Source organism: Sinocyclocheilus rhinocerous, unplaced genomic scaffold (assembly GCF_001515625.1).
Source record: "Sinocyclocheilus rhinocerous isolate Xijiao unplaced genomic scaffold, SAMN03320098_v1.1 scaffold28, whole genome shotgun sequence".
Classification (NCBI taxonomy): domain Eukaryota; kingdom Metazoa; phylum Chordata; class Actinopteri; order Cypriniformes; family Cyprinidae; genus Sinocyclocheilus; species Sinocyclocheilus rhinocerous.
The window spans coordinates 965,546-992,954 of NW_015652416.1; the positions used below are offsets into that span (position 1 = coordinate 965,546).

At 35.3% G+C, this 27,409-nt stretch overlaps 5 protein-coding genes and 1 pseudogene across 6 annotated transcripts in view; 3 read left to right on the plus strand and 3 right to left on the minus strand.

Moving 5' to 3' along the window:
- LOC107714921 (ATP-dependent RNA helicase DDX19A-like) overlaps positions 1–848 on the plus strand; it is a 5,975-nt gene extending 5,127 nt beyond the window's left edge. The window contains exon 7 of the mRNA XM_016520920.1: positions 826–848. Within this exon, the coding sequence (XP_016376406.1) occupies positions 826–848 (23 nt within the window). The remainder of the gene's footprint in view (positions 1–825) is intronic.
- Positions 849–1,212: 364 nt separating this feature from the next.
- LOC107714981 (ATP-dependent RNA helicase DDX19A-like) lies at positions 1,213–3,622 on the plus strand. The gene is made up of 4 exons (XM_016520986.1): positions 1,213–1,453; positions 1,535–1,697; positions 1,871–2,062; positions 2,525–3,622. Exons 1-4 carry the CDS (start codon positions 1,217–1,219, stop codon positions 2,584–2,586), a joined length of 654 nt encoding a protein of 217 aa, XP_016376472.1. The 5' UTR covers positions 1,213–1,216; the 3' UTR covers positions 2,587–3,622.
- Positions 3,623–4,982: 1,360 nt separating this feature from the next.
- LOC107714950 (UBX domain-containing protein 10-like) lies at positions 4,983–5,966 on the minus strand. The gene is made up of 2 exons (XM_016520948.1): positions 5,887–5,966; positions 4,983–5,670 (listed from the first exon to the last, which is right to left on the minus strand). Exon 2 carries the CDS (start codon positions 5,664–5,666, stop codon positions 4,983–4,985), a length of 684 nt encoding a protein of 227 aa, XP_016376434.1. The 5' UTR covers positions 5,667–5,670; positions 5,887–5,966.
- Positions 5,967–6,687: 721 nt separating this feature from the next.
- Positions 6,688–8,341, minus strand: LOC107714951 (ceramide-1-phosphate transfer protein-like). Its single transcript, XM_016520949.1, has 2 exons — positions 8,032–8,341; positions 6,688–7,703 (listed from the first exon to the last, which is right to left on the minus strand). The coding sequence occupies exons 1-2, from the start codon at positions 8,142–8,144 to the stop codon at positions 7,181–7,183; spliced, it is 636 nt and encodes a 211-aa protein (XP_016376435.1). The 5' UTR covers positions 8,145–8,341; the 3' UTR covers positions 6,688–7,180.
- A 673-nt stretch (positions 8,342–9,014) lies between these two features.
- LOC107714983 (integrator complex subunit 11-like) lies at positions 9,015–18,043 on the plus strand (annotated as a pseudogene).
- Positions 18,044–18,144: 101 nt separating this feature from the next.
- On the minus strand, positions 18,145–21,161 carry LOC107714952 (P2Y purinoceptor 4-like). Of its 2 annotated transcripts, none has more exons than XM_016520951.1 (2): positions 20,531–21,161; positions 18,145–19,674 (listed from the first exon to the last, which is right to left on the minus strand). In XM_016520951.1, exon 2 carries the CDS (start codon positions 19,506–19,508, stop codon positions 18,594–18,596), a length of 915 nt encoding a protein of 304 aa, XP_016376437.1. In that variant the 5' UTR covers positions 19,509–19,674; positions 20,531–21,161; the 3' UTR covers positions 18,145–18,593. The 2 variants fall into 2 exon arrangements, with proteins under 2 accessions (XP_016376437.1, XP_016376436.1); XM_016520950.1 differs by having other exon boundaries at positions 18,145–19,677.
- Positions 21,162–27,409: the final 6,248 nt, after the last annotated feature.

The window sequence follows — 27,409 nt, forward strand, 5'->3', positions numbered from 1 at the left end:
TTTTTTAGCAAAATGTATATTTTACTCTGAATTATTGCGCTCCTATTCGATTGCGCTCTGTCTGTTTAGCGTGCATGCGCGTAGCAGCGTTCGTTGCTCTCGCGTGCCTCGCCCACTCCTGACAGCAAAATGGATATATTTGCATGACTTTCTAACATTTACAGATGAAAAATATACCTGTGACATGTCAGTTATGCACTGAGGAAAACACAACGTCTCAAATGCATTAAACAGCACAGATATATTCGCTGTTTGTCATGGTGGATCGATTTGATCCATGATCGACATTAAGGTCTGCTTAAGAATAAGCGTCCACAAATTAGTTAGATTGTGTGAATTTAATTTGTCTTTAATGGAACCGCTTTAGCCCCGATTGATTTGTCAGGTTATTTCAAGCCAGGTTTTGGACTTTAATCCCAGTTTTTCCTCGGGTCTCCGTGGTGTTGTGATGCATCATATTCCCGCAGCAGCAGCGGTGATGAGAGAGCGCGCTTAAGAAACCGTTTAGAGAGGAGAAAATAATCTACATATAAAATATTGGTCACAGATTATTGGTCTAAATAATAAAAGTATAGCGCGTCCACTAGTAATTATATATAAATGAATCGGTTTTTACCGATGCAAATATGTTAGAAACTATGCATCGCGATATAAATGCCAACTTGTAGCCACACTTTTTAAACCGATGCATCGTTAAGTTTTTATGCCGATGCACCGAGCGAATCGGGGAATCTTCCCATCCCTAATATATATATATATATATACATACAAAAACTTTTATAGCCTTGAAAAAAAATTTTTTTACATTTAAATGATTCTGTGTAGGCTTCTGTGTTTTCAAGGTGTAAAGAAAATATTTTTCTTTTGTACACAACTGCATATTTTTTGTAATTAAATGGAATTTAAATTAGAGCTTTTATTGAAAGTGGTTTAAATGTTGTTTCTTGTTTATTTTGTCAAAAATGTTTTAATATGAACACAAAGATTACATTAATTGATATCCTTATTTTCCGCTGATCGTTTAGCATATTTTCACAAAAATACCAACACATTGTCCTTCAGAATGACGTCTGTGGCTTTTTGTGCATTGACATTTAATTTAAAATTTATTTTGAAATAGAAAAAAGTAACTTTAGAAGTAACTTTACATTTAAAATGCAGCTTGCTTTAGCATGAGATCAAGTATAAATGGTTTCTATTTCCCATCACTGACAGAATGCTGCCCAAAGGCTGTCAGATGTTACTTTTCTCTGCCACCTTTGAGGACTCTGTGTGGAAGTTTGGCGAGCGGGTCGTGCCAGATCCCAATATCATCAAGCTTAAGCGAGAAGAGGAGACCCTGGACACTATCAAGCAGTACTACGTTCTCTGCAACAGCAAGGAGGACAAGTTCAACGCACTTTGTAACATCTACGGAGCTATCACTATCGCACAAGCTATGATCTTCTGTCATGTGAGTCTGTTTGCCTCTGGTTGATATTAGTAAGTTTGTGTTTCTTTCATTTAATCATCCCATATTGTCATCTTTTTTCAGACTCGGAAAACAGCCAACTGGCTCGCCGGCCAGCTGTCTAAAGAAGGCCACCAGGTGACGCTGCTCAGTGGGGAGATGGCAGTCGAGCAGAGAGCTGCAGTTATTGAACGTTTCAGAGACGGCAAGGAGAAAGTTCTCATCACTACTAATGTCTGTGCAAGAGGCAAGAACACCATTACATCTAATGTACATCTAATAAGATGCAAAGCTGTATTTCTACAGCCTTGAGAGAACATAGAGTTTCTATTTTAACTAAACCAAAAGTTGAAGTATTTGTTCCTTTCTCATCTGTGTGTAAATTCTGCAGTCTTCAATAATCAAGCTATCCATCCACAGGTATTGATGTTGAACAAGTGTCAGTGGTGATCAACTTTGACCTTCCTCTGGACAAAGATGGCAATCCAGACAATGAAACGTACCTCCACCGGATTGGCAGAACTGGACGTTTTGGTAAGAGAGGACTTGCTGTCAACATGGTGGACAGTCAGCGCAGCATGGAGATTCTCAAGACATATGAGAGGCATTTTAGTAAGTGTTTCCATTAGTTTATCTCAATAGTTCACCCAGTATTTATTAGATTTTTTAATGAATTATAAAAATAATCAATAATTATAAATGAAAAAAAGTTTAAAATATATCAAATTAATTATTCAGTTTTTGATAATTACAATCCAAATTTTTTATTTTATGCTTTTCATTCAAGTCCACTGGTTATATGTCTGTATGAAAAATTGTCTATTAATTTTTCTTAATTTTATCATTATTATATTAATTATTATAGAATATTTTTATATGACAAGCTACGCAATATCGCGTTCGGCAATGAATCGCCTGCGATTTTGAACGCGATATTGCGTAGCATGTCAGTGATTTACGGCTCTGTGTAGTAAATGCCGCCCCATCTGAACGCACTATGAAATTAACTTTTTTATTTGAATTGTTTTTATTTTATTTAAGTGTATTAATTTACTCACTTGTTTTATCCAACAGATAAGAAAATTGCAAGGCTGGACACAGATGATCTCGATGAAATTGAAAAAATCGCCAACTGAAGTGATGAAGAGCGAAATGCACTACATTATTTTCATAAAAATCAGTTCTGCTGTTACCTCGTCAGATTTGATGCTTGAATAATCTGCATTACAAAGACAAATGTTTACATAAATTATCGACTCATATTTAGGAGAATATGGTTTAACTCAAGCTTAATGCCAAATAGTTTTGATTCTACGCTTATAGCTGTTACAGGACTTTTTGAATCAGTTTGTGTTTGACAGTGTGTTTTGATTTTGAAGTGAATTGCAGTACTAATTCCTACATTTAATCTTGTTTACAGGAGACAGTTTTACATAGGCATTTTCTCTGTTATCTATTTGACTAATGAAGCATATCTTGCATAGGGCTGCACTGTGAAGTAAGTGGACTACTTTTTGGTCTTACATGTGGATAGAATCATAACAGACTTAAGTATTTATTCCATCACAGTATCTAAGAAGATAAAAGTTAGGAAGAGAATCTGATAAATATGGTTTAGTTGCCTACAAATTGGTACAAAATTATTATAAGGTGCACAAATGACACCGTCTCTTAAGACCAACTCAAAACACTAACATTCCTCAAGATGAGCACTTTAGAATAAGACATTTTATAATGAGAATTATTGTGAAAATCACAGAGTATTGTTTTGATATGTAGCAATGCCATTGTACTTGAACTGCAAAAAGCATTTCAGCTTTTTGAAGAAGAGTTTTTGTTTTGTTCTGTTCAGAAAGACCAAATATTAGTTTTTTTAGTTAAACTGTGAATTATTTTCTCGCATGTTCACTTTTACAAAGTATAAAGAGCTACTGGAGTGATATTGTTGTGTTGTAGCTATATTGTTAGGAATGGTTGCTCTACTGTTGTTTGCGAAATGCAAAATTATTTTAGCTTGTTTACATTTTTATTGCTTAAATTAATGCACCTTGTTTGACTGAAACCCATTTGCGATTACATTTAGCTGCAGCATTTCAGTTTCTTTTTTTTGTACATTTGCTGCATTTAGGGTTTTATAGTTGTTTCCTATATATTCTTATAATAATAAAACTACGTTGGCTCATTTCTATGTGGTGATATCAATCATTTTTACTTATTTGCAAGAATTAAATGCAACAACTTTTAGGATGGATTTTATATTTTTTGTCTCCAACTCCCTGCATCCACTGTGCAAAAGACAGCACATTTATTATAGGCTGTAGACATTTTAACATGCATCTAACATGCAGTCTTGAATCAAAAGACAAAAAAAAAAAAAAGTTGCATAAAGGGAGAAAAACCTTTTTTGATTCTTTTAATTTGTGGAAATCAAAATTTGTAAGAAAACTGTCTTAATTATTTTTTAAAAAATGTCAAAGCAAAAACGTCTTAATGGTCCTAAACACACTTAATGATCACTTTCTTTAAGCAAAATGTAATATATAATATATTTTATCTAGATGTCTGTAATGTCTAATTCTTCCCATTGTTTATGACCCAAACTGGTTCTTGACAGATTTCTTTTTTTAGTGATCTTAATTTGTTTTGTCAAGTAAGATTAGTTTTACCTTATAGTAGTTGTTGACTCAAAAACGAAAATTTGCTGAAAACTGACTCACCCTTAGGCCATCCGAGATGTAGATGAATGTTTCTTCATCAGAATAGATTTACAGAAATTTAGCATTAAATCACTTTCTCACGAATGGATCCTCTGCAGTGAATGGGTGCCGTCAGAATGAGAGTCCAAACAGCTAATAAAAACATCACAATAATCCACACCACTCCAGCCCATCAATTAACATTGTGTGAAGTGAAAAACTGTAAGAAACAAATCCATCATTAAGACATTTAACTTAAAACTGTTGCTTCCAGCTAAAATATGAGTCCTCTAATATTTCTTTCTTGGGTAAAAAAGTTGTCTCATGAATCAGGAAAGAAATAAGCACAGATCAAGCACCATTAACAGGCGAGATCACTGGAGGACGTGTTATTATGGATTATGGACTGGTATTTTGTCCAGAAGCAATGTGTTGATTACTGAATTATTGTGATGTTTTTATCAGCTGTTTGGACTCTCATTCTGACGGCACCCATTCACTGCAGAGGATCCATTGGTGAGCAAGTGATGTAATGCTAAATTTCTCCAAATCTGTTCTGATGAAGAAGATCTTGGATGGCCAGAGTTTGAGTCAATTTTCAGCAAATTTTAATTTACAAAATTTTTTTAACAGAATATATGTAGTTGTGTGTATATATATATATATATATGGGACAAATAAACATTTTTCAATCAAAATAATCTAATGTTCAATCATGTATTTAATCATGAGGAATTTGAATCATAATTTGAAATGTGAATCGGACACAAAATCTAAATAATCTTTGCCTTTGTGTAATATTGAGTGTCCATAAAAAGTTGAACTATATTAGTGTTTCAAGTTAAATCCATGTTGCTGTCATCTTGGGAAATGCATAAAACCGATTTGTTCAGGACGCCACACTGAGCCAAGGTCATTGTAAGGTTTGTAAAAGTCCTACGTGGCACATCCATAGTCTCAATCACACAATTGTCAAACCTCTCCCCGAATTCAGCCTCTGCAGCCGATAGCACCGCCTGGAGCTGGTCTGCCGGCCGGAAATGGCACTTGAACCTCTGACCGCATGGAGTTCTGATAGCGAGCAGCAGGCCTGGTTCCTCTGGAGGAGTTAGAGCCGTCTGACTTCCTGACGTCACATCCGGTCTGACCTTTGTGTGGACACGTGAAGTGTGTTGACATATCCTACGGCTGCTGTCACCTTGACCGAATGTCCGGTCAGTACCTGTTTTCTTTTCTATGGAAGGGAGAACCCTGTATTTGTTGAGTGAGATGGGTCCATCGGGGGGTCTGTCGAAGATTTCAGTCAGTATATCTGCACTAGGTTGACTGCAGCGTCTCAGAATGGCTCGGGATTGAAGGCACTGGTTTAACCTGTCGTTTGCCTTGGTGGCTGGAGGTTGGGGTGAAAGTGACGAGGACTGGGAAGGTGGATCCACACTGGAAGTGGGAGCCATCATGGGTCTGCTGCGTCCCTTAGATGACTTGGGCCTGCTCACATGCATTCTTCCTGAAGAAGCCATTGAACTGTTCCGATAGATAGATAGATAGATAGATAGATAGAAGTCTTCAGTATCATTATTAATTACATTAGACTTGCACGCATCAGTCAGTTTTAACTTTCCAAATAAATAAGCTTATGCATTACAAATAAATTCAGATTTACGGTTCTATTTATAGGTTAAAGTTGATAAAATATTCAATATATAATCGTAATACAGAAAAATGTCAAATGTGTCATACCTTTTAAGTTATTTTGCTTCTTTCAGTCGTTGTTGAAGAGATAAAGTAAGCAGGCATTTTCACTAGTCGATAGTTTTGCCGACGCACTGTCGTCTCCGTGGCAACGCTTCCGAAGCGGAAGTGCAATAATGAGCGACGTAAACGTCTGCGATTTTGTATATATTTACATATTATGAAATGGTAAAAACGTAAATGACTATGAAATGTGTGTCAAAATACTAAACAGTGCTTACAAAAATACAGAAATAAACAATTTCTTGCCGTGGCCCTTACGAAAATTAACCATGGTTTTATTACAGTAAAAGTGTAGTAAACATGGTAAATTTGTGGTTACCATGGTTTAGTTATAGTAACCATGATTTTTTTTTGTAGTTAAACTATGGTTAATTCTCGTAAGGGGGTATTTTTCTTGTTTGTGGTATAATATAATGCTATAATTTATTCATTTGTTTTCAGTTTTTTTAATAATGCACTGTCAGATTTAATGTTATTTAATATCGTTACTCGTGAATTCATGTGGGACATTTACTATGAGATATTTACATTTCCTAAACACCTTAAAGCAATTTAAGGCCAAAAAAGTCACTTTGGATGAAGCATGTAGTAAATAAATAATAACCAAAAAATATACACTGAATATAACTAAATAACGTTGTATTGCTTGCTAAGAAGTATGCTGTTTGTCAAACTGTAAATACTGAAAGAAGTAAATGTCATCATCCTAAGGCAAAGCTTGAAAATTATTGTTCAGTGTTCTTTTCATTTTAGACATAATATGAGAATAACCATAACGAAAACACATTTCTCACAACATTATATTTAATTATTGCATTACATATTATTTATACATTCACTACAAAATTCCCCCTTTGTAGTTTCAGCAAAGCTGCAGATGTATGACGCACATTCGACATGAATTCAAGTAAAAGTATTTCCAATAAAATAATTAACACTCAAGGAAAAAAAAGAGCTATATATTCAAATATACAGTACTTCACATTTAAATATATATCATACACATCCTTTGCCTTTAAATGGCTTTATATTATTCCCTAAGCTCAAATATATTGAAGTACACCCAGCATTCAATGCCCACTTGATGTTGTGTAGTTGATAGCTTAAATGAGCAGAACCCTGCTTAAAATGAGCATTAAATCTGCATATTGCATGTCCCTTCGGTTTTTAAACAGGCAGACAGTCAAACAAGTCGATGTTTGTAGTAAATAAGTGAGTATGTGCCACAAGGACTATGTATTACTTAGTGTAAAGAGTAAAATACATATCAGTCCCCCCTCTACGGTAACTCCAGGAGGTGGTTTTTCACATACAAGTCTTCTGTGATCTGGTAGACTTCAGCAATGAGAGGCAAAGACTCTCCCAACAGAGCAACCACCTGCGTGTGATCACCCGCATTCATCACATTAAAGAATGTGTCACGCCCTGGAAGGGCACAGAACGCCACGCCGACAGCTTTCCGGATGAGCCAGGGGTGGTGCTGAGCCAGAGACTCGTTATAGGCATCAGAACACATGACGGAGGTCTTGCCGTCCTCGGTGCTGGTTCGCAGCCTCTCCAGGAACAGCTCCAGCCAGAGCAGAGCCCGATGGAGCCTCAGAAGAGTGCGGCAGCCGGATTCTGGATGGCTGCCTCTTTTGGTGAGGTCCACCAGGTCGTTATCCAGCTCATACTTCACCATGGACTGGATGGTGACATAATAGGATCCGTTTTCTCCTGAAAGGAAGTTCTCTAGGATCTGGATTTTGCTGACCACGTCCTTGGAGATGAAGGAAAACACGTTCCCTAAACTATTCATGAAGCTGATGGGAAAAAAGAGTGATTTTGATTATTACATTTTTTTTAATTGCTCATAGTCTTTGTATTCAAATGGCTTTCCTACATTTTTTGACCAATGAATTTTACTGGTATTTGTAATTACAAGATACAGATTTTTTTTTTTTTTTTTTTTTCAGCTGAACATTAAAAGCTTTTAAATTACAATATAAATTTACATGTCTAAGATTTCCATTAATTGTCCAAGTTCTGAAATAATAATTAAATATAAAATAAAATATTCTTAATATTTCACATCACTTCTTTAAATATCCCAAGACCATAATGTAAAACAGTAATAAAACATGTACTCACGAGACCAGCTCTTGCCATCCTGCTATATAATATTTAATGTAAACCTTCTTATTCTCACTCAGACTTGATCTGAACGTTTCCAAAACCCTTTGAAGACTGAATGTATCTGCCATGTCTGTTCTTTCTAATTAAACTACCACGAAATAGAATTTGTGGACAAATTCTTACAACAAAATCGACAAAAAAAAAACTATATATTAATTTTCAGTATCTTCAGTATGTGTTCTTCATTGGGATAATATCGCTGTAAATGCTTTTTTTTTTGCTTTGCTTTCCTCTTGATCCTCTCTTCCGGGATTTTCCTGCGTTCTTTAAGCAACGTAGGCAACATTAGACCAACCAAATCATGGTTTTCATGTCACATGACAAGAAGTTCCATGTGATTGGACTTTGGTCTTGGCCCTCTGTGGTTGTGCAGTAAATTTAAACCAATGGGATTAAAGATAACATAGGCACGCACCGATGTCACATTGGACGTCTTCTTCCATGAGGCGGCGCTTGAGGGCTCAGAAAGTCGAATTCTCCATTGAGCCGCATTCAAATATATGGAGGCTGTTTGCTTTTTTGGAGACAATTATGCATCGAAAATAATAATATTTTTAATATATTAACTCTACAGATTTGTATCTGACAACGGAATTTAAATACGACTCTGAATCTGAATGAAAATGATTTTTAAAAATCCTAGTCCAGAACTCACAAACGAGCATGATTGGTTCAAGCTAACCAGCGCTGTGAAAAGTAACAGTTACCACGTGACATGGCTGTTTTAGTCTGATTCACTAGTGGACCTGATAGTAATTTACTCCTGAATAATAATAATAATAATAAAAGACTTTATTAGCCATTAAATTGAAAATACACAGTAAAGAATTAAAATAAGAAAATTATTCTTTAGAAACGATAGACAACGAATGGGCCACTAAGTCACGCCCACATCGATTGCCGTATTGGTATTCTACTCTCTTGTTCTGTGGCGTTATGGCAACGGCGTGAAGTTGTTTAGCTTGTTGTGCTAACCTGTTTCTGAATGATCCACTATTTGAACACTTTAAAAGTCTTTACATTTGGTTTACACACCTGGCTGGTGTGCAAGCTGACTGACATGCACCCATCAAGTGTTCATATCCGGCTAATGTACAGTTAGTGTTTGACCATCAGTCTCTTGTAAACATAAAACATTCATTTCTGAGCTTTTCAAAGCTGTCAAGATGCCTGATATCAACGTTACGCCTTATAGGTAAGACGTTTGCTTAATTTTTAAATAAAACGTCTTAAAAACGTTAATAAACAAGCAATTATTAAACATATAATGCTTAACAAATAATATTGTGCAGGAATCAACGGTATTAGTAGTTGTATGTATGTATGTATATATCATAATAGGTCAATATTACATGAATATTATAATATAAATTAATTTATATCTAAAGTTTAATTCTAAGTTCTTCTAAATGTGTGTATCTGTTGTTTTGCAGGGGCTGGTCAGGATGTCGGCCGCAGCTGTATTTTGGTCTCCATCGGAGGCAAAAACATTATGCTTGACTGCGGGATGCATATGGGCTATAACGACGATGTGCGTTACAACAGTTATTGCAATCTTCACTTGTTTGTATTTTGAAATAATAGTTGAGTACTATGCCCTTAACTTTCTGTGTTCATTTTCAGAGACGTTTCCCAGATTTCAGTTACATTACTCAAAACGGTCGCCTCACTGAGTTCTTGGACTGTGTTATTATAAGGTTAGTTTGTATTTGACATGTTATGTGACTGTTGTGTGTTTTCTTGTTCTCCACTGTGACTTTCTTTCCTCCTTTATGTTCCTCTCAGTCATTTCCACCTGGATCACAGCGGTGCTCTTCCCTACATGAGCGAGATGGTGGGTTACGACGGGCCCATCTACATGACCCACCCCCACCAAAGCCATCTGCCTCATCCTGCTGGAGGACTTCAGAAAGATCACAGTAGACAAAAAGGGAGAGACCAACTTCTTCACTTCACAGATGATCAAAGACTGCATGAAGAAAGTTGTGCCACTCAATCTCCACCAAACAGTTCAGGTAAAGTTAGTTGTCTGTGAATTTTATTTTAATTTGCAATAATTGAAATGAATTCATTTAATGTATTGTTGTCAATAAAAAAATAACTAAATTAATTAATTTTTAGTAAATTCATTAAAGTAGTTTTAGAAATTTTATTTATTAGTGATTTTTAAGAATTTTGTTATTGTAAATTTTCCTTATTGAAAATGTTTAAACAAAAACATTTTTTTTACAAAAAATGTAAGCATCAAATGAATTTATAAATATTTTATTGATTAATATTCTAAATAAATATTTCTTATTTATTTGAATCTACTATTAATGAAATTGATTTTTAATTGTGTAATAATAATAATAATTATTATTATTATTCAATTATGCATGTAGAAACATTTTAGTATTAAACATGAGGTTTTGTGATCTTATTTCTTCAAATTCTTATTTTCTTTATTGTAATAAAATAATTACATTTTAAATATAATAATAATTTTTTTAATATAATAATATTTTAAATATAATCATTTTTTGTTTAAATGTAGAATGTTTTTAAATATTCTGATGAATTTTGTTGTAGTACATTTTCCCCACTGAAAATGTTTAAGCTAGAACGTTATTTAAGCATTTTAATTTTTGATTTTTTTTGTCTGACTTATTTATTTTTTGTATGTTTTTTTTTCTTCTTTTTTTTAGGTTGATGAGGAGCTTGAGATCAAAGCCTACTATGCAGGTCATGTGCTGGGAGCCGGCATGTTTCAAATCAAAGTCGGCTCAGAGTCTGTCGTCTACACAGTGAGTGTCACATTGCTTATTACATACTTTGATTTTATGATGTTCCAGCTGTTGACATAATTTGCAAATTATATCTAAATCTGTTTGTATAGGGTGATTACAACATGACACCAGACAGACATTTAGGGTGAGTAAAATCTCTTCTTTTTGTCACTATTTTATGTACGCTCCAGGTTTTACATTTCGGTTAGATTAATTCAGGTTTAATTGAGTCAGGTTTAAATTCTCTGACTTTATTTACTCAGAGCTGCTTGGATTGACAAATGCCGGCCAGATATTCTGATATCAGAGTCCACATATACGCCACCACGATCAGAGACTCCAAACGCTGCAGGGAAAGAGATTTCCTCAAGAAGGTTCATGAAACTGTGGAAAGAGGAGGGAAGGTAATTAAGGCGCATTAATATATGTAGAATTCAGTTGGTATTTATCAGCTCATCCAGTCAGATTTTAAAGCCTTTTTAATGTCATTTCAATAATATGTTTTCAGATGTGTGTTTGTTCTGTTCATCCTGGTGTCTCTGTTTTAGGTCTTGATTCCAGTGTTTGCTCTGGGAAGAGCACCAGAACTCTGTATTCTGTTGGAAACATTTTGGTGAGCTTGTACAGTTGTTTGCTGGCCTAGGATTGATGCTTTTTTAAAAATCTTTTTGAATATGTTTAATATAGCAAATTCTGTTACAACCCTCATAAACTCTGTGTTGGAACAGAATTGTGTGTAATTGCTGCCTGTTCATTTTACCAGGGAAAGAATGAATCTAAAAGCCCCCATTTGCTTCTCCACCGGTCTGACTGAGAAAGCCAATCACTACTACAAGCTCTTCATCACCTGGACCAATCAGAAGATCCGCAAGACCTTCGTACAAAGAAACATGTTCGAGTTCAAGCACATCAAAGCCTTTGATCGCTCATATGCTGATAACCCTGGACCTATGGTAAGACGGCTGCAAAGAAATGTATATAACTGATCATTTATATACTCTGCAAGCCCACAAAGAGATATCCATGCATTATTATTATTATTATGAAAAATATTATCTTTTTTTATTTCTTGTTATTAAATGATACGTGTAGAAACATGCTAGAATATTAAGGAATATTCAAAAAATAATATTGATTGATTTCTTTAAATCTGATTTTCTACAGTTAATATTTATGAACATTTTAAATCTAATTCATATACTCTAATAATTGATACATTATTAATGGATGTTTATTGTAAAATTATTATTATTTTTATTATGATGATTAAATAACACATGTAGAAGCCTTTCAGAATATTAAACGTGACATTTGTTAAATCGTATTTCTTTAAATCCTGTTTTTCCTTATTTTGATAAAAATTTAAATATTATAATTTACTTTAAAATTTAAAAATTTGAATATTTAAAATGATTTTCCACTAATAGGATGTTTCATCTGTCACAGAATAAATCCGTGAAAATTGAATCTTTTTGGTCATCAGAATCAAAAGGTTTGAGATTTGGTTTGAATCTTGATTCCCAAGGCCTCAGAATCGGAAAAAAATATATTTTTTTACAGTCCTAGGTAGAGCTAGCTTTTTCTGCCATTACAGAATTGTCAAAAGTAATTGATAGATTGTTGAAAAGTGGAACAAATGAGCTCACGATATTATGTAAAAACAGAGACATTGATAATTCTGTTCCATCAGGTTGTGTTTGCCACCCCTGGAATGTTGCATGCTGGCCAATCTTTACAGATATTCAAGAAATGGGCCGGCAATGAAAAGAACATGGTAAGACTCCTGATGAAACGGCAGATTATGTTACTGAGACTTACTTACCACTTCAACTCATTCAAAGCCCGTTCTGGATCATAGTTGTTAATCGAAATAGAAGTTTCATATATTTATTTCCTAGGTCATCATGCCAGGGTACTGTGTGCAAGGCACTGTGGGACACAAGATCTTGAATGGACAGAAAAAACTGGAGATAGAGGGAAGAGCAACGGTAATAATTGGCAATGCAAGCACGGATTTTAATTGAGCTTCACTAGATGGCATCAGAGAACTCTGATCTGTAGTTTATATGATCCACCGTTTCCCATAATAATCAGTCATTTATACCCTCTTTAACCACACCTGAACTTTATTTATGTCAAACCTCTATAATTAAAAAAAAAAAAAAAAATTTTTTTTTTTGTTTTAATTAATTATTTTTATTTTTATTTTATTTTTTTTATTGCCATTTGAAAGACCTGTTTTCTATTGTAATATATTGTAATAATAATTGAAAATAATTGAGCAGCAAATCAGCATATTAGGAAGATTTCTAAAGGATCATGCTTTGGGAGTAATAACAGGAATAATTTTATTTTAAAATATATTAAAGTAGAAAACAGTTATTTTAAATTGTAATGATATTACTGTTTTTACTGGACGTTTGATCAAATAGATGCAGCCTTGGGTGAGCATAAGAGACTTCTTTGGAGACATTAAAAAAATCATAATTTTTCCAAACTTTTGACTGGTATTGTATGCGGTGTGTGTGTTTAGTTGGATGTGAAGCTACAGGTGGAGTACATGTCCTTCAGTGCTCATGCTGACGCCAAAGGCATCATGCAGAACCCAGAAACATGCTGCTGGTGCACGGAGAGGCCAAGAAAATGGAGTTCCTCAAAGACAAGATCGAGCAGGAGTTCAGTAAGTCATTTAAACTTTGGACTGTACAGCATGCTTGCTAATTTCCAGTTCTGTGATTTCTTCTTGGGAACTTTAGGTGGTAAAAATACAATACAAAATTGTGGAATATGATCACTTTAAATAGTGTACTTTTCAGTGTTTGTTACATATTCTCTTTGTGCTGATGTTTTGCCCCATGCAAGTATCGGTTGCTATATGCCAGCCAATGGAGAGACGACGAGCGTAGTGACGAACCCCAGCGTCCCCGTGGACATCTCGCTCAACCTGCTGAAGAGAGAGATGGCTCTCGGAGGTGTTTATTGACTCCCACTGACTCCTTTATTTGACCTGTTTACAGAAATGCCATCATGGCTTTTTGTCATGTGGTTATGTGGGTCTTGTAGTTTCTGTTTTTCCTCTTTTAGTTTGAGTTTCTGGATCCCATATATAATATAAGCATGCATTATTGATTTTACAGCATGCACAAATTAAACTGAATGATTCTTGTGCTTACTTTCATTTGGTATGACATTCACTAACTGCAAAATATACAGTGGGTATGGAAAGTATTCAGACCCCCTTAAATTTTTCATTAACATACAAATAATTTTTAACAGGATTTCTTATGAAACTTTCTCACAGGTCCATTGCCTGATGCCAAAAGACCTCGCACCATGCATGGTACATTAATAATGAAGGACAATGTAAGTCAACATGGCTCTTTAAGTCTGATTTCATCATTTATTTGACTAATATAAGGTTTCAGACGTTGTTTTCTGAATATGTGTGTCTGTGTAGAGTCTGCGGCTGGTTTCTCCAGAACAGGCTCTTAAAGAACTGGGTTTCGGTGAACATCAGCTGCGCTTCACCTGCCGTGTGCAGCTCCACGACCCCCACAGCGACACCGACACACTCGGCCGCATCTGCACACACCTCAAGAGGTCAGCGAACTATACCGCACACACACTTTTCTATTGCAAAAACGAACGCAGTTAATCATGCCCTTCTCACCTGCATGTAACAGGGCTAACTAAAACTATCAAAAACATTTTGTTAATTGAAATAAAGCAGAAATAAAATTAAATATAAATATTAGAACAGATATAAGTATTAGAAAAATGTAATTAATCAAAAATTCAAGAAATGTTAAAATAATTAAGGTTGGAACACCAGATTACTTACTAGAAATAAATAAAATGAAAAAAATCTAAAACTGCAACTGAAATAAGAATAAATTAAACCTAAATAGTAATAATTATTTAATAAAAATGACAAAAGCAAAACACAGTTACTAAAGATTAAACTAAAAAATAAATAAATTAAAGCTAAATACTAAATATTTATAAAAACAGTTTGTATTATTGTTTTTTGTATTATTTATATAGATTATATAAATAATACAAAAAACAACAATGGTATGTATATTACATAACGAGAAATTTTCTAACCTTCAGATTAATTCAAGCTTGAAGGTCATGTTTTTCCAAGTCCGCAGTGGCGTGGGATGTGTTATACCCTGATTTAACACTTAGGGGTTAGGTGAGATATCTTCAGCAGTTTTTACTTCGGAGAACATTGTTGATCAGTCATTTGTGTGACGTGAAAATGAAAGGAGACTAATGGAAACAGGGCTCAAAAAATACCACAGCAAAGTACAGCTTTATTTAAGTTGGGGGAAAAACTTTTTTTTTTTTTTTTTTTAAAGTTAGTTGAGTTGCTGCTGATAGCCTTGTGGGCAGCGCGCCGACATATAGCACCGCTGCGCTACGGGCATCCCGAGATCGAGTCCCGGCTCGTGGACCTTTCCCGATCCCGCCCCCACTCTCTCTCCCACTTCGCTTCCTGTCGTTACTCAACTGTCCTATCAAAGCAAAAAAACGCCACTTTGCATGCGTACATGCATCAGATTTTATGTTATCAGAGACTGAAGCAAACTATGAACATGTCTGATTGATAAACAAATGACTCTTATAAACCTTTTTTTAATAAGTCAGTCAAAGAGATTCACAAAGCAGTGTCAAACTTGTAGTTTGAATCCAAATCACTTAGTCAGTGACAGTAAATCATTCAGAGCTGTTACTGGTTTCACAACGACTGGATTCCCTCACTGAACATGAGTCATTTATTCAGGAAAATTAGATTCAAATCAAACTTGCAACCATTTTAGGTTTTTGGAGACTTGCATCAGTCTATTTACTGGCTGGTTGTTCATATGACAAAGTGTAATTAAATATTCATGACAAATCTTTGGTATAACTACGAGTTTTAGTGCCATGTTAAAAAAAAATCTAAGATTACGAGGTTAAAGTCTTAATATTTAGAGAAAATCGAAATTATGAGAATAAAGTCATAGCAATACGAGAATAAAGTCGAAATATTTTGAGAATAAAGTCGAAATAATGACAACTTCTCCCGGTGCTCCCAATCCGGGCTATTTGCATGCACAATATAAGCTATAGTCTCAAAATATTATAACCTTAATCGCTACGATTTAATTCTCGGAATTTCAACTTTATTCTCGAAACATTTAGACTTTATTCTCATAATTTCAACTTTATTCTCGAAATATTTCAACTTTATTCTTGTAATTTCGACTTTATTCTTGTAAAATTTCGACATTATTCTCGTAATATTTTGACTTTATTCTCGTAATTTCGACTTTATTCTCAAAATATTACGACTTTAATCTCGTAATCTTATTTTTTTCAACGTGGCACTAACACGCCGTTGTATGTAACAAGTTTAAATCAATTCTAATATTTTAATTTGTTAAAAGTTAAAAAAGCGATCCGCTCAATAAACTCTTTAGTAATTTACTTAATTTTAATTAAAAAACTTAATTTGCTACTAGTGACGTGACATGTGGCCAAGTATGGTGACCCATACTCGGAATTAGTGCTCTGCATTTAACCCATCCAAAGTGCACACACACAGCAGTGAACACACACACACCGTGAACACACACCCGGAGCAGTGGGCAGCCATTTATGCTGCGGCGCCCGGGGAGCAGTTGGGGGTTCGGTGCCTTGCTCAAGGGCACCTCAGTCGTGGTATTGAAGGTGGGAGAGAACTAAAAAGCCATTTGGCTTCTAAATGTTTCATGGCTGTCATCTTTAGTCATTTTTGGTACTTCACATACAGGTGAGTCATTTCACCCAAATGTTCGCCCCTCAGTGAACGACACTTTTACCCCTCCAGCCACAGTGTAAATGCCAGTCCGTATGGGCAAATATGAGGTATGAGTTTCATATATGTGCATGAACCATATATGTGGTTCATACTTTCATAAAGGTCTCATGAGAGGTCAAGTCTGTTTTTCATTCTCTCTTACAGTGTATTGAAAAGTTACAGCATCCAGCACGTACCAGACGGCACCGTCATCGTGGAATCCATCGTTATTAAAGTGACGTCCTCGGCCGAGGAGCCCAACCTCAAAGTCATTCTGCTCTCCTGGAGCTATCAGGTGAACAAATGTGATGAACTAAATCTCCACTGATCTACCTTCATAATTGAATGTGGATTATATTGTGTCAACTGTTTTCAAACAGCTTACATTCTTTAATTTCTATTTTGGGTTTGTTTATGTGGAAAACTGCACTTGTTTTTTGTTTTTGGCTCGTGGTCTAGTGGAATTTACAGCAGCTCACAGCCCACAAGGGAAAATTTTTGCACTTATGTTTCCAAACAAACACCGGTATTGCCAACCGCCTGGCAAAACAAACATACATAAAATCACATTCTTCAGTATATTGCAGGCTGGCACAAATGGATTGCAATTGAAACAGCAACAAATGTGTGAGAGAAAGTGAATCTGTGGTGTTAACTTCTCGCGTGGTTTACATTATTTTGTCCAATATTGCATCTTATAGAAATGCCTCTGACCGCACTAAGACACGCTCAGTGGTTTCAGAGCTTGTATGTATTTAGACCCCTTTTTTTAAATTAGCTTAATTTTATTCAGCAACGATGCACTGGATTGATCAAAAACAGTAAAAACATTTATAATGTTACAAAAGATTTTTATTTCAAATAAATGCTGTTCCTTTGAACGTTCTAATCTTAAAAGAATCCTGAAAAAAATAAGAACTTTTTCTTGAGCAGCAAATCAGCATATTAGTATGATTTCTGAAGCTCAAGTGACACTGACGACTGTAGTAATGACTGCTGAAAATTCAGCTTTGCATCAGAGAAATAAATGACATTTTATTAATGAATAATATAAAATATATTAAAATAGACATCTGTTATTTTAAAGTGTAATAATATCTTGCAGTGTGACTGGTTTTACTGAATTTTTGCTGAAATAAATGCAACCTTGATGATCATAAGATACTTAAAAAAAAAATTTTTTGTGTATATATTACATTTTAGGTTTTGAGATGTACTATTTTAACCTGTTTTTCATTGTGTCCCTCAGGATGAAGAATTGGGCAGTTTCTTGTCTACGTTGTTGAAGAAAGGTCTGCCTTCGTGACTGGTGACACTTGATGACATTTGATGTTTGTCGTTGGTTAAGAAAAATAACAATACAATTTTTTTAGTAAAATTGACAGAGAAGGCTGTCATTTGTGAAAATGTATTTATTTCTTAGCTGTAGATAAAAGTTAAACAAAGTTCAAAAAATGGTCATTATTCAGAATTTGAAACAAAATGCAGTGATGATACTGACATTTACATCTACTAATATATGTAATAATTCAATGATATGAAATGAGACACAAAATGTACATTTATGAAAAAAAAATGGCATGGACCACTGAAATGACAGTCAGTAAAATTCAGAACCGACTCAATTGGGAATCAGCCTAGCTGCCAAGATCATTTCAAAAAAGCCAAATATTGGCCAATATATCCGTCTATCATTAAGTTTGCTGTTATGTAATAAAAATGACAGTCATGCTTGTTTGATTTTGCACTGTATTAGTACAACTATATGAGAAAAATCCTGACTCAGTTTCATCAAGCCACATTGGAGTCCATATTTCTGTAGCGCCGTTTTTTGGCTTTACAGATGAATTTTATGTGCTGTCTTTCCTCTCTTTTATGCTTTTTAATTGAAATAGTTCAGTTGGAACGAAGCTTGCAGAAGTTCAAAAGCCATTGGAAATGGAATAAACACCCGTTTTCTTCTTCAGCCTCAGTCTTCTGAGCCTCCACTTGTAGTGACCCGTGGCAAAGTAGTACAAAAGCGGGTCCAAGATGCTGTTTAGACTGACCAGAGCCATGGTCACCCTACGGAGGATGAAAATCACGTCATTCTCTTTGATGTCTCTCAAGCGTGTCAAGAGGTACACAAGATGCACGACATGATAAGGAAGGAAACACAGAAGTGTGATGGTTAGGATGGCGTAGATGATCCGTCGTGCCCCGCGGGCGGTGGAGTTGTTGATCCGGGCGATGCGACGGGCCACGATGGGGTAACAAACCATGATGACCGCAGAGGGCAGAAGGGATCCAAAAATGAGACTGCTTATGCTGTAGGGCGCCAAGCCGCTCCACTCTTTTTGATTGAAGCCCTCAAAACACATGTTCCCTTTGCTTGATAATGGGCATTTTAACATGAACGCCAACATAGCCGACCCAGAGACCAACCATACAGTGGTGCTCACCAGCGCTGTGAGATTCGTGTTGCGAAGCTTCAGGTAGGTGTGAGGGTGGAGGGTGGCGATGTAACGGTCCACGCAGATGCAGGTCATGAAGCTGATGCTGATGTAGATGTTGGCGAAGAAGATCGTGCCGGTGATGCGACACATGGCATCGCCAAATATCCAGTTGCTGTCATTGAGGTGGTAGTGGATACGAAATGGCAAGGCGAACAAGAAAAGCGTGTCGGCCACAGCCAGGTTAATGATGTATATGTTTGAAGGAGATTTCTGTTTGATTTTAAAGATGAAGTAATACAAAGCTCCGAGATTTCCAATCAATCCGAAAAACAAGACCAGACTGTAGACGGGTGTGAAGAGATAGTGCTGGAAATCGATTCGGAAGCTGGTTATGTTTTCCATGATGTTGTGGTCCTTGGGTAAATAGGTTTTTAAAGATTTTAGAGATTTGCTCACATCAACTGCCAAGATGACTTGCTAGAATTGTAATAAATGCATTGTTCATTATTTTGGTTGGTATTGTGCTTTTCGGTTCCCCATCGGGATAGAGGTGAAAGTCCGTGAGTTTCTGCTGTGAAAAGAAAATATTAGTGACATTTATCATGTAAATCACCCTAACATGTGAAGAATCTTGCACAAGGTTTTTATCATGCAAACAGGTTTAGTCTATGACTGTTCCAGCTGCCAGGTTCAATACAAATTCAACTGAAAGCATTTGTTGCTTAAGATTAACTACCACCAATAAAAATAAATTAATAAAATAAAAATCGAAAGGTAAAGAACAAAAACAAACTGGCACGTTGAGGGTCCAGTTGCATTAACATAGCCACTATGTTAACCAGTTTGACCAACTAGCAGTTAGCCAAGGGTTGTCTTACTTTTCTATTCAAATTAGACCAGTCTGCCTTTCTGTGATTATTTTAAACAGCTATGACCAGTCTAGAAGAAAAAAAAAAAATTACATGGCTAACTTTTCAAGACTAAGCATTTCATGCTAATTTAGTAATTTTTTGAATAATATCACATAAGAAATGTGAAGCTTATAATTTTATAAAAGCACTTAGTTAAAATGTGTGCAATATTTGAATTTTTACAAGTACACAAAATGGGGTTGTTAATTCATGTTAACACGCATCGTTTACGTGTTGTGGCTACACTTCTAAAACGGTGAGTATTTAATCGTTTATGGATTAATTGATCAATTCACTTCCATTGTAAGTGCCTCACTAAGAAATTAACATCGTGAGGTAATCAACGAGTGCTACCGATTGAGTTTAACTTGTACTGAACACTGAATATTCAGTTAAAGCAAAAACAGATTCTTGTGATTTATAATTTAAGAAACGTATTAATTTATACAGAATTGTAAAATTGAAGCATACGCCACACACATAAAATAATTTAAATAACTTTGATGTACTTACAGTAGGCTACTTGAAGGAGCGACCTTGAGTTAATGTAAAAAGCACACAAGTATTATGAAAGCTAGCTGTTGTTCTGTCAGTGGTGGAAACTTGTTCTGAAGCACTGTGGTTTTACGCAGTGATATGAAAAGACAGAACAGGAAATCCAGAAAGTGCAGCCTCCCCCGGTGTTTTGAGGGCGCCCGTGGGGGACATGCAGACATTTTAGCACGTGGAAATTATGCATTACATGTTCCACTCAATGAACTGTAGTGCCTAGAGACTTTAAAGGTGGTTGTGTAAAATGAGTCACTCTGGAACTGAAGGGTGGTCGTACAGTGCATTGATTGAGAGTGAAAGTGCACTGTATGATCAATACATATCAGTCGTTACTCACGTTTAGCTGATCGCATTGCTGCTTTTCTGTTTTTGTTCCTCTTGTGTAGAATCAGATTTGCTGATCTAAATTTCCCCCCCAAAAGTTGACTGTATGTGATAAACATCTCCCATGGTCTATTTGACACTAGGTGGCGCATAAAACCTGCTATAACAGATATTATGGAACGCAAGTAACATTTCTCCAGCCAAATGATATTTTATCATATATATATCACATTTTATCTGCTTTTATTTTGTGTGATTAATGGTGCTTTCCAAGGCAGTCATCACTATTACTATTTCTATTTTAACAAAGCTCAAACCCCAAATAATCTAATCCTTCATGTGTTGACAATTCGATTTTAATTTTTTCTAATATATTTCAAAATATACAAAAAATGTATGCATATTTTTGAATGAAGTGTTTAAAAATATACTTTGCCCTCCATATAGGCATATTTCAACCCCCCCCCCCCCCAAAAAAAAAATTTTTTTTTTTATTTAGTAGCTACAAACTCGTGAGGACAATCAACTTCATTTAGGATTCTGTAAATGCCATTTAACTGAATGGAAATGGCTGCGCTGAAGTTTGAATCAGAGAGGACAAGAATGAGATTTGTGTTTTGGTTTAAGGGCCACATTGTGTCTGATGGCCTTTATGTAGTGACAGATGAATTCAGTGAATACAACCCCGTCATTCCACACTTCCTGTGAGGATGAGCTTGGCATTCATGTTGGAAAATGGTTCTGAAATGCAGCTTTGCCATTGTGGAATTTATAAACTGATTGTGAAAGAACAGAATTTTGTTGGTTTGCATTTCAGCTCTTGATCAGTGGCTGAAAATCGATAGGATAAAGTGCAGACAAGGATGTTAATCAAGATGATAAGGAAACTATGCTTTCACCATTAAGATAACATGGAAAGATCTGAAATAGTCTTTCTTCCCTTCATTTTTGGTAAATGTATTATTGAATTGTCTAAAATGACTGTTTACATTAAAAATCAGAGTTATTTTAGTATCAGTGATATATAAATTTTTATATTTTAAATTCGTTTTTATTTTTGTATTGAATGTTGTCATTTTTATTATTTTTTTAACATGTCTATATAGCTTTTAGAGCAGTAACAATTTATATTTGGATGCTTTTACACAAAGTTGCATTGCATTCATGTACATGATATTTTGGTTACACTTTACATGAAGCCTTTATATATATCATGCATTATAAAAGTATTTTTAATGCATTAATTATGCCTTATAATGCACCTCATTATGCACTGGTGTATAATTATAATAATGTATAATAATTGTGACCATAGTTACAGCATAATACATTATAAAACCATTTATTTATATATTTATATTTACACATTTACATTTAGTCATTTAGCAGACGCTTTTATCCAAAGCGACTTACAAATGAGGACAATGGAAGCAATCAAAATCAACAAAAGAGCAATGATATACAAGTGCTATAACAAGTCTCAGCTTAACGCAGTACACGTAGCAAGGTTTTTTTTTTAAATAATATAATAAATAAAAAGAAAACAGATAGAATAGAAAAAGAATGGAGCAAGCTAGTGTTGGAGGTCTTTTTTGCTTTTGTTAATTGTATAATAAATTAAAAGAAAACAGATAGAACACAAAAAGATTAGAAAGCAAGTAGTTTTTTTTTTTTAAAGAAAACAAGCAGCAAATGAATAGAGTGCAAGTCTAAAAGGGTCAAGTGTTTTTTTTTTTTTTATAAGAATAGAATTAGAATAGAAAGTGCTAGAGTTAGAGGGTCAAATAAAGATGGAAGAGATGTGTTTTGAAGATGGCTTTGAAGATGGCTAAGGACACGCTCGGATTGAGTTGGGCAGGTCATTCCACCAGGAGGGAACAACTGAATGTAAAAGTTTTCCCAGTGAATAACTTATCATGATAAGTAATGAATTATCAGATCAGATCACTACGCTTTCCATACAACTTGAGCCTAGTCTTTGTGTCAAAGCCCTAATTTTGCATTATAGCCTATTCAGTGAACAAAACCTGAGATGCCCTTTGCAAATAGGGTTGACAGGAGGATCTGGTGGTTAACCGTGTCAAAAGCAGCAGACAGATCCAGCAAGATAAGAATTGAAGATTTGGAATCCGCTCTTTCCAGTCTTAGAGCTTCAATAACTGAGAGCAAGGCAGTCTCGGTTGAATGTCCACTTCTGAAACCAGACTGGTTGCTGTCAAGGAGGTTGTTCTGTGTGAGAAAGGCAGAGACTTGGTTGAACACAGCTCGTTCAAGTGTTTTTGCAATGAAAGGAAGAAGGGAAACCGGTCTGTAGTTCTCTAAAAGAGATGGGTTAAGGGTGGGTTTCTTAAGTAGTGGGGTTATACGAGCCTGTCTAAATGTTGAGGGAAAAACACCAGTGTGAAGGGATATGTTAATGATGTGAGTGAGTGCAGGTACAACTACAGGAGAAATGGCTTGAAGGAGATGAGATGGAATAGGATCAAGCGGACAAGTAGTAGGATGATTAGAAAGGATGAGTTTGGAGACTTCTGCAAAAAGGATGTGAATGAGTGTAATAACATTTAGAAACTATAAAACACAAACTACCAGTTTCAGACATTACAATGAATCTGCAATCTATTATAATGCAATTGCACTTGGTTACAATTATTTATGAAAAGATAAATACAACACTTATTTTCTTATTTAAAAAATTTCCTTAAATCTTAAAGCAAACATAATGCTTTACAAAATGTCATGTACAAATCAAGTCATGCTACAAAATGTTGAGACAGGATGTTTGCACTGAACTGCATGACAGATGATCTTTGATGCATTCATCTGTAATGTGCTGTAAGGATGTGTGCTTTGACCTTGCTTCTTGTCCTTTAGGCAAATCCACTGGCCTTCTTCAGCAACTGAAGCATCTCAAGGCCAAATGAAAAGTGCGAGGATGGTAAAACTGTTGAATCACAGGAAATTCAAATGAAACTGAAAGTGAGCAGTCACCTTCCATAACATCCTGCCCTACATGTGATCTCTCATCTAACGGCCTGATGAATGTGAGTAGTATGGTTAATAGGAGAGTTGACTGAATCTAAGGTTGGGAATCTGACCTATAGGAGCAGATGGTGTTTCCCGCCCTCACCACCTGCTCAAGAGAAGCTTAGGATTTTCTGGAAACCATGTGAGGTCAGATGCTGTTTGTTTGGCATGTAGAGAGTCGACATGCTTGTAAGAATCCATTCAAACACTAGTAGCAACAACAAATTGCTTGTCTTATTAAGTTTACAGAAATACAAAGTGTCAATCCCAAACCGAATCACATGTATTCAGAATTTTCTTTGACTTCTTGTGTACCAATTTAGTAGTTAATTCTAAGTTGTAATGTGGCAGAAAGTCTTTGTATGTTGAATTATGGTTAGGGAGGAAAAAAATAGACCAAATATGTCATTATGATTCAAGCATGGTTTAAAAATATGTTGAGCTGAACTCGAGAACCAGATGAGTCAGATTCAGTGACGAATCATTCAGACTGGATTTGTGAACGTTTATTGCAATTTCAGACTCAAAAGAAAACAGTTTTAATTTTGAATGCATGAACACATCAAATAAGCTAAAGTCTTGTCGCCACTACATACAATTTTAAATAACAAAATTTTAGATGAAAAAAAAACCTAGAACACCCGAGCAACTGCATAGCAACGCCTTGGCAACCACTAACATCATTCTAGCACCATTACTTACAAATTGTAATCCATTACTGATTCCAAATTACATGACAAAAATTGTAGTTAGTAACGTAACGTACTCCATTACATAACACATTTTAGGTAATAAAATCAGAATACTTTTAGATTACTTTTGGCCTATCTTTTTTCACATTGATTTAAATAGGATAATCTTCTACCATATTTATATAAAAATACAAAGAGTAAGAAATAAATTCCATTTGTTGTTATCAACAACATGAAGTTTATATTACATCAAAGTTTCCCAAACTGGGTTTGTGAAGGAACTGCAGGGAGTTTATGAGTTTAATGAAAAGCTAATAATTAATTAAATCATAAAAATGTGAAATTAAAACAAATAACCATAACCAACATAGGTGAACCATGAACATGCAAATGTGATACTTCATTATTAAAATATTTATTTTAAAATCTCAAAAAGACAAAAGCCTTCCAAAGTACTACAGTACATGGTAAAATAACCGACTGAGTGATAATTTAAATAAAAATGAATGTGTTCATCAGTAGTTGATGCAATGTTGAAACACTTCTTAATGAAAATGAAATGATATTTTCAAATCAAGTGGTTAAATGCTTTGTAGCCACCTGACTAAGACTTTCTGAGAGTATATAAGCAGTATCTATTTTAGAAAGGAAAATTTAAAAGATGAAAAGGAGGAATTAGGGAGAATCAATAAATCATGAATAAATTATTGCTATTGTGTAAAAAATATGTAACCATGTAATACATAAAAAGTAACTAGTCTGATAATGAGCATTTTAAAATGTAATTTAATCTAATTACAAGTATTTATTTTTTGGAATCTGATTACATAATCCAGATTACATGTAATCAGTTACTACCAAGATCTGTAAATATTATCATGCATTAATGATTTTACAGCATGCACAAATTAAACTGAATGATTTTTGTGCTTGCTTTCATCTGGCACACATCCACTATCTGCAAAATAACGAAATGTAACAAAATGTTTGCTCCATTTTGAATCTTATTAGTACAATTGTCCAGATCCTTCATGCTGATCCTAAAACAAGCTCTGGCCTGGTCAAATAATCCAACTGACATCATATTTGCAATATGTTTCTCATTGCTACTTCCATTTTTCAGACCCATTAAATGTTTAATTGCTCCCAGATGATCTAAAAACCAGCTTTATGGGTTTATTTTTTACTTTTATAACTTGGCATTTAAAAATGCACTTGAGACTCATTTTAAGATGTTGGCATGTGGGTCTGTCATTGTCTCATATGTTCTGGTGACTTGGATCGAGCTGCTGAATCTATTTTATGGGAGCTAAAGGATGTTTAGTAAAATTTAGTAGGCTGTGTTGCAAGACTGAGTTATTTCCTGCTAATCAGTTTTGAGCGTTTGTCTGTGTAGCCGTTGATTCACTGAGATGATGAATTGTTTGCAGTTTGTGTTTCTGGTGGGAAGAATTTGAATCTCATGGAACAGAAAACTAGAATCAGACTGCAGAGACTGAAACACTTCCCACAAAAAAAGGCCAGAGTATATACTGAAAAAATGCAAACACACTGAGGATGAATAATGGATCAGAGACAGACCGAATTAGAGAGAGAGAGAGAGAGAGAGAACATGCATAATATACTGTTGGCAAGAAAGTGGCTGAATCACGCCAGTGGCTTTCAGTTGTAGCACCTGCAGTCAGAAATGATACTGTTACATACGGTGTGTAATCAGTGAAGGGTTTGCGTCTTCCATCTGGAGAAAGAGAAAAAGAGAGAGCACTGGGAAGTGCTGGGATCAAAAGTAGGTCATTCTCTCTGAGACTCGCATCTCTCACAGCAAATCCCCCAATCCACAGTGCTGCAGCACATGTGCCTGAGATGAGAGAAGAACAGCCAAAATCTGAGCTGACAGATACAGCTGCTCATGTGCTCTATTGTTCTGCTTTGGCCTATATTGACTCATTTATATCTGTCTGTCCGTCCGTCCGTCCGTCCGTCCATCCGTTGTATTGTGTCTGTCTATCTATCTATCGACTGTATATTTCTATATATATATCTGTCTGTCTGTCTGTCTGTCTGTCCGCCTGTCTATCTGTCTGTCTGTCTGTCTGTCTATCTGTCTGTCTGTCTGTCTGTCTCATCCATCCATCCATCTATCTGTTGTATTGTGTCTATCTATGTACGTATCTATCTATCTATCTATCTATCTATCTGTCTGTCTCATCCATCCATCTATCTGTTGTATTTTGTCTATCTATCTATCCATCCGTCCGTCCGTCCGTCCGTCCGTCAGTCTGTCTGTCTGTCTGTCTGTCTCATCCATCCGTTGTATTTTGTCTATCTATCCATCCATCCATCCATCCATCCATCTGTTGTATTGTGTCTATCTATGTACGTATCTATCTATCTATCTGTCTGTCTGTCTGTCTGTCCGTCCGTCCGTCCGTCTGTCATGAGCTATTAGAATTTCCTTTAATCTGAACGGTTTATTCTGAATGATCTGCTCCATTAATGAGATTTTAAGATCTAGTTCTTTATAGAATTCTTTATGGAATGCCAGCAAAAATAATGGAACAACTTCAATAGAAAAGATGGAATACTTCTTGTAAATCTCTCTCTCTTTCTCTTCTCTGCCTTTCTTCATTTCTAATTTAGACTGCTGACTCAACAGCCACCAAAAAAGGGAAAAAAAATCCAGCTTTGATCTGTGAAAGTCGGGGAGAAAGCTCTGGGGAAGAGAGACAGGAGAATGGGAAGTCTCGCTGGATTTGAAAACGCTCTAATTTTAACACCCGTAATAGAGCAGAGGAGG

Excerpts from the sequence above, each read along its gene's own strand:
- LOC107714952 (XM_016520951.1), bottom strand. The coding sequence starts at position 19,508 with ATGGAAAACATAACCAGCTTCCGAATCGATTTCCAGCACTATCTCTTC.
- LOC107714950 (XM_016520948.1), bottom strand. The coding sequence starts at position 5,666 with ATGGCTTCTTCAGGAAGAATGCATGTGAGCAGGCCCAAGTCATCTAAG.
- LOC107714951 (XM_016520949.1), bottom strand. The coding sequence starts at position 8,144 with ATGGCAGATACATTCAGTCTTCAAAGGGTTTTGGAAACGTTCAGATCA. Across the intron at positions 7,704-8,031 it reads GGATGGCAAGAGCTGGTCTC|CTTCATGAATAGTTTAGGGA; the intron begins GTGAGTACATGT and ends TTTTCCCATCAG.
- LOC107714981 (XM_016520986.1), top strand. The coding sequence starts at position 1,217 with ATGCTGCCCAAAGGCTGTCAGATGTTACTTTTCTCTGCCACCTTTGAG. Across the intron at positions 1,454-1,534 it reads AAGCTATGATCTTCTGTCAT|ACTCGGAAAACAGCCAACTG; the intron begins GTGAGTCTGTTT and ends ATCTTTTTTCAG. Across the intron at positions 1,698-1,870 it reads TACTAATGTCTGTGCAAGAG|GTATTGATGTTGAACAAGTG; the intron begins GCAAGAACACCA and ends ATCCATCCACAG.